The following is a 2530-nucleotide window of genomic DNA, read 5'->3' on the forward strand; positions in this document are numbered from 1 at the left end:
ATCACAAATTATTGTTGATCCACCCACGTCAAAAGATTTCACCAAATAAGGTGTCAATTCCTCTTCCAACCCAGTTTTACCCAACCAATCCCAATTAATTGCATTGGGTAGATGAATCTCTTTCTGCTTCAAGACCTCCAACCTGTTCTTCGCCCTAACTTGCGAAGATTTTGAAGTAATTTGTGGAAAGGTAAGCCATGGAATGTCTCCTTGACCTCTTCCTCTTGAACTCTGGCCTCTCCTGGACATGATTTCTGCATAAAAACATCAAGAAAACAACAACAAACAAAACCCAGCAATTAAAGTTAACCATAACAGGTCCATCATAGCATCTACTCGCCGAGTCCACGAACTACTCAGCGAGTAGGATGAACTGCGAGTACAGATTTCAATCGGTCCATATTAGGTCAATCAAAATACATATATTTGCATAGGGGTTTGCTGTTCTAAGTGCTTTAAGCATAAATCCATAAGAAATTTTGTCCAAATCCTCCTAATTTATCCTAAAATCGAAACCCTAGAATTGGAGTAAACCCCCAAATCCGGATTTTAGCAAAATAAGAACCAATAACTGATAAAGTTGTGACCTTTAGCAAGAATTCAAAGGAAAAATCATACCTTTTTCTCTGTGGATGAAGATTCAACAAGAAATCAAAGGAATGGCTTGAGAGAAAACTGAATGCTCGGCGAGTATGAACGGGAGGCGGCTGGTGAAAATGAGTAGGGTAAAAGAAACCCTTATTTACAGATTGTAAAATCCGATTAAATGATTGTACTCGTCGAGTAGAAATACCTACTCGCCGAGTAGGAACGCATGTTCGCGATTTGTCGTGGATTTCAGAAAGTACTCGCCGAGTAATCTTATGAACTCGGCGAGTTCATTAGTCAGTTTGAAAAAAACTTAATTTTTTAAACCACCACCCCACACGTCGAGCATTGCTTGCCCTCAAGCAATCATTTTAAGCATAATTTCAGAAGAAGAATGAAAAGAAAACAGATCTTAAAAGTGAAAAAGAAAAAATAAAAGGAAAGAAATGCAAACTCTAAACTCGGGTTGCCTCCCGGATGCGCTTCTTTTTAAGGAGTCGTTAGCTGGACTCCTTCCACTCTACGTTTCTGCCATGCCTTCCAGCAACAGCCCTTCTTCTATGTCTTCATTCCTTGGGATTCCTTCTTCATATTTTTTCACCCTATGCCCATTAACTTTGAAAGGAGAGCCATCTCTTGATAATAACTCGATAGCTCCATGTGGAAAAACCTTCTTCACTAGAAATGGACCATCCCATCTCGACTTTAGTTTGCCCGGAAAGAGTTTGAGCCTTGAATTAAAAAGTAACACTTTTTGCCCTTCATGAAAGTCTTTATTACCCTTGATTCTTTTGTCATGCCAAATCTTGGTTTTTTCTTTATAAATCAAGGAGCTAGTATAAGCCTCATTCCTAAGTTCTTCAAGAGCATTCATTTGCATCAATCGGTTTTTTCTAAGTTCAGCTATATCAAAGTTGCACATTTTTAAAGCCCAAAAAGCTTTATGCTCTATTTCCACCGGTAAATGGCATTGCTTCCCATAAACTAGCCTATATGGTGTAGTACCAATAGGTGTTTTGAAAGCTGTTCGGAAGGCCCAAAGTGCATCATCTAACCTATCCGACCATTCCTTTCGATTACTACCCATCGATCTCTCCAAAATCCTTTTTAATGCTCTATTCGTCACTTCAGTTTTCCCACTAGTTTGTGGATGGTAAGATGTAGAGAATTTATGGGTTACCCCATATTTCCTTAACACCTTCTCTAATTGATCATTGGCAAAGTGAGTGCCTCGGTCACTAATAAGGGCTTTAGGAACTCCAAATCTTGAGAATAATTTCTTTAGAAAACGCACGACCACCCGAGCATCATTAGTTGGTAAAGCTTGTGCTTCCGCCCATTTGGATACATAATCAACCGCCACCAAAATATATTTGTTCCCTTTTGACATTGGAAACGGCCCCATGAAATCGATCCCCCACACATCAAACACTTCACACACTTAAATACTATGTTGTGGCATCTCGTCTCGGGATGATATGTTTCCCGCTCTTTGGCATGCATCACACTCTTTGACATATTGGGTAGCATCTTTAAAAATTGTGGGCCAATAAAACCCAATATCAAATATCTTCTTTGCCGTGTAATGTGCTCCATGATGTCCACCAGTGGGCCCGCTATGGCAATGCTCCAAAATTTCTCGGCTTTCATTCCCGAATACGCATCTCCTTATGATCCCATCCGTGCAGCTTCGGAAAACATATGGCTCATCCCAAAAGTTGTATTTTATTTCTGAAAAGAATTTCTTCTTTTGTTGGCGGGTAAAGTCTTTTGGGATGTACTTGGTAGCTAAATAATTAGCTATATCGGCAAACCATGGCTCTTCCCCCGTGGTCACCAAAATGTACTCGTCCGGAAAATCATCTCCAATTTTATCTTCTTCCAATGCTTCCAAATGCGGGTTTTCTAGTCTTGATAAGTGGTCGGCAGCTACATTCTCCAT

General features: G+C 40.0%; 1 protein-coding gene across 1 annotated transcript; it reads right to left on the reverse strand.

Annotated features, from left to right (window-relative positions):
* Nucleotides 1-2029: 2029 nt before the first annotated feature.
* LOC145130842 (uncharacterized) lies at nucleotides 2030-2530 on the reverse strand. The gene has a single exon (XM_079065602.1). The coding sequence runs from the start codon at nucleotides 2528-2530 to the stop codon at nucleotides 2030-2032; it is 501 nt and encodes a 166-aa protein (XP_078921728.1).

The sequence above is a fragment of the Lactuca virosa genome, chromosome 8, assembly GCF_052849685.1.
Source record: "Lactuca virosa cultivar CGN04683 chromosome 8, Lactuca_virosa_CGN04683_v6, whole genome shotgun sequence".
Classification (NCBI taxonomy): Eukaryota; Viridiplantae; Streptophyta; class Magnoliopsida; order Asterales; family Asteraceae; genus Lactuca; species Lactuca virosa.

Coding starts and splice junctions, on each gene's coding strand:
- LOC145130842 (XM_079065602.1), bottom strand. CDS start 2,530: ATGGAGAATGTAGCTGCCGACCACTTATCAAGACTAGAAAACCCGCAT.